This window comes from Coniophora puteana (assembly GCF_000271625.1).
Source record: "Coniophora puteana RWD-64-598 SS2 unplaced genomic scaffold CONPUscaffold_22, whole genome shotgun sequence".
NCBI lineage: Eukaryota > Fungi > Basidiomycota > Agaricomycetes > Boletales > Coniophoraceae > Coniophora > Coniophora puteana.
In genome coordinates, this window is record NW_006913074.1 from 376,184 (window position 1) to 380,188 (window position 4,005).

Sequence of the window (4,005 nt, forward strand, 5' to 3'; positions counted from 1 at the left end):
TATAAGCTCGCCACCCATAAACACGTGCTCGACCATAGCCAGTTCGGGCTCTTGACGCCCGCAGTGCCAGATTGCAGGTGATCTGAGCACTTTTGCGGTGTCGGAGTCGCGCGGTGTCGCGCGGTGTCAGCGATTTCCGGTGGCTGTGCGGTGACGGGAAAGTCAAGCACCTGTGACGGGATCGCGCTGCCCCCGAGATAGACTATTATCGTCTGCATGTGTATTTAGTCGTTCTATCTCGCTATGATACATGTCCCACGATATCATTCTCGGTGAGATCAGCCGCCTTGTCACAGATGATTCTGCCCTCTCCCTTCTTTCATCCACACAAGTTCCCGAATTCGTCGATCGCTGCTGTGTACTCTGATCGGACTTCGCGTTTATTCAGCAGGGAAAACGTAGCTCTGCTAACGCTCCACCTGTCATTCCCATCACGCATACAAAGTAGCTCTCTAGCCGAATGCGTATCTTGATCCCTCTACTCAATGACCTATGGACTGGCCTCAAGAATACTATATGGGCTATGCGGCCGTCGCCTCAACAACGCTAGCCATGCTGGCTGATATGTGGACGAATGCCATGCTCGTTTCCATGGGTATCACTAGGCGTTGTCGACTGAGGGATGGTGTGATGGGCTTATGAGCCGTAGAGGATGCTTTGGAGAGAGAGAGAGACAAGGAATAGACAGAGAGAGACACGAGGAATGAGAAGAGAGGGGAAAAAGAGAACGAGACGAGGAGACGACGCAGGCGCTGTCGCCCATGACGTTACACAGTGACACTGATGTGATCCGGGAAAGTAGATTATCACCAGAGTCGTTTCAAAAGAACTGAACACCATCGTAAAGGGGCAGAGTACAGGTTGGCCGTTGACAATACATCTCGGAAACGTTCCATGCGAGGGCGCATCGAGCGTATACTTCCTCCTCGCGGGCAATAATTCACTGGCCGCGTCATGCCTATGCAATCATGAGACTCACTTTCAGCTCCGGGTAAATATTTGGACTCACTTCCACGGAATACAGGGGCGAAAAGAGTGGGCTGCGAGCCCTTGTATTTCGAGAGTGGCGAAACCAACGCACGGGCGGTGAGCGAACGAACGTGGCAGCGAGTTCTTAAACATATATATATTCTCGAGCGCGCACTGATTTACATCTTCAGACGGGGAGAAAGCGAGAGTTCTCCATCGATGGGCGGCCAATGAATGTGGTATGTAAGCAACATACTGTAAACATCCAATTTCCAACTGAACTCTCCATCTTAGTCCCTATCAGGGATCCATCGGGATGGCCTGGACTTTGGATTCCTCCTCCATTCCTCGAGAAATTGGCTCATTGTCTGCCAGCGCACCTTGGCTTTCCTAATCTCTGTTCGCTCATCAACATTCCGTCCATGGACTCGAGCCTCATCTACATCCACATATGCAAGGTTGGGGAAAATAGCCACCAAGCCCCTCAGCATGACCAACGTAAAGTCAATCGGAGCGACGTAAACCTTCAATGTAGTTAGTAGAGCGTTCTTTTTGTCTCTTCTTCTTGGGCTCCATTGAGTGCATGACTTCTGACCTCCATTGATGGCTAGTCCGAGAGCTTGGAGATTTTGCACCTTGCCAACAAAGTAAGCGAGCCCTGACAGGGTCACCCATTCAACTTCCTCCAAGGTGTAATTGCGTCGCTCAATGTCCAAGTCAACTAGCGATCGCATATGATCACCGATATCGCATAATACTGTATCATTCAACGGCACATCAGCCGCAACAGCAATCCTGAGACGAGTCAGGCCTTTTAAGTTGAGGAGACGTCGGAAAGCCGGTACTGGCATTGGCCTATTTTCCTGACGAATTAACCTGCTCTCCTCCAAGACCAAAACACGGAGACAGCTGGCGGAGAGGGTGTTGGCCATTGCCGCCATCAGCTGGGAATCCTCTCCCCTACCCGCGTCACATTCGCCTAGCTTACACCTGAAATGTGCGAGCTGAGTAAGGGGATTCCCAAAGGTATCTAGGAGAGTCACTAGGCCTCGTAAATTGCCATCCGTGATAACAAGAGTACGCAGAAAGGTAAATGACAAGTTGGGGAGCGGACAGGAGTAGGGTTGAGGGACGTAGTCAGGTGACATTGGAATGTACAAAGAGACATGCAGTTCTCCAAGGACAGGGAACTTTGACACCGCCTCAAGTGCCATGACGGGGGAGTACGTGAAGCAGGGTGCACGGATTGACAAGAAATGTAGGTTTGGAAAGTGAGGTGCACTATGCTGGAGCAGTTTGGGGAAAACGTTTTGATTCTTCGAAAGCTTTTGAGGTAAGATGACCCTTGTAGACATTCCTCTTTGTTTGACAATCGGAAACGCCTCTGCAGTCTCTACGTGTAGAGACCGGAGCTCCGGTGCCATGCGACCAATGACTTGAACAATGTTATAATCCTGGCTGTTCAGCGACAATGAGGCACCATCCATACGAGGTGAAATAAGACTAGTAATGCCGTTCGGGATCTGGTCACTGCTGGACATAGTAATGGTCTGGAGACGTGGAAAAAGTGTTCCGCCAGCCATTGCTATTATGGGGAAGAAGTTGGGGTGTGTCAGAGGGAACTTAGTGCAGGTCAAGTGGCGAACACGAGCGGTGTAACTGTGCACCCGATCGTATTCTGAAGCCCTGATAGAGCGTCGAAGTCCCTTGATAGCATTCTGAGTGTCAGCGTTAGGCTACCTGTACCGAATAGTGTACTTACAACCCATGCCTGCCCCGATAGATTCTCTTTACGTATTGCCTTGCGCGTCAAGGACAAAAGGGGTCTAAGGTCTATGGATCTCCACAGTACGTTCATTGCCACGCTATGAAGCGACCGAGTCAGACCAGAGCAGCCGAAGTTCTTCACTGAACAATAATCAAGGATCTCCTTGCCGTCATTGGTCTGTGTGGTCATGTTCTCCAAGTACATCTCCAGAAGCTCTGGGACAAGTGCTTTCTCGGATAGGGCTTTAGGTAGTGGATTGACACCCGTAGACATGTCTGGAGAAGATGAGGTGGAACGTAAACAATGACATCGCAAGTACAGCAGTTTATAAACGCCTTCCATATTCGTTTCTGGCAAACAAGACACGCTTCACGGCGCTGGATTGGATATCAATGATGATTATCGATTATTATTTTGGTAAGATCAGTTCTCCCCTTTGCTCTCCTTCTTGCCTTATGGTGAACGAGGAGCAGTGCATTGACTATTTCACGATCAACCTGATTCACGCGCATCTGTGTTCGGTTCGCGGCCCTCCGTCGACGGAAGCAAAACTGGTTGAAGCATGCCTTTGCGTACCATACAGTTTATAACACACAATTGTGTCTACCCAGTCCTCAAAGAATCGTGATCTCTAGTTTCTAGCACAATGTCTAGTATACTGATTCATCCCACTTTTGGACAGACCCGTAAAGTATCCAGCTTTATACGGATGAAGTATATGACACGAGAGGTGGGAATCTTTGTAGCGCTCTGAACGCCACTCACTGCAGGCAAATGGCGATTTTCTCTGAGATGAAATCAGGAGAAAGAGGTGGCGAGATGAAAGCCTTTACCCTCGAGTTTTGTGTCCCTTTTTCACACAGAAAACGAGGGTTTATGAGTCAATTATAGGTCAGTCGATGCCCGTCCTAGGGTCAGAGCTGGCACTTTCCCACGCCTCTGACCCACGATGCGGAGGGCGCTGACCCACGGTGCTGACCCATCACGGTGCTGACCTTGGAGGGAGGTACAGGTGCATGTGCACGGTGTGGGCTTCCCGGAGGGACAGTGTGACACAGGTACACCCCACCATTGTGTCCCTCCGGGAAGCCCATGGTGGTGTGGTGCACCTGTGCTACTGTGTTCCTCCAGGAAGCCCATGGTGGTGTGGCACACCTGTACCACCATGGCCCTCCGGGACGGCCACTGGTGCACAGTCAGATACTAAGCAGCCATGCTGAGGTGTGGGAGTCGTACACCTATGCACCAGTGGCCGTCCCGGAAGGACA

At 50.7% G+C, this 4,005-nt stretch overlaps 1 protein-coding gene across 1 annotated transcript; it reads right to left on the bottom strand.

The window, feature by feature from the left end:
• Positions 1-1,259: 1,259 nt before the first annotated feature.
• On the bottom strand, positions 1,260-3,010 carry CONPUDRAFT_78300 (uncharacterized protein; the record flags this gene model as incomplete). Its single annotated transcript, XM_007777540.1, has 2 exons — positions 1,260-2,687; positions 2,732-3,010. The coding sequence occupies 2 exons, from the start codon at positions 3,008-3,010 to the stop codon at positions 1,260-1,262; spliced, it is 1,707 nt and encodes a 568-aa protein (XP_007775730.1).
• Between the last annotated feature and the right edge of the window lie 995 nt (positions 3,011-4,005).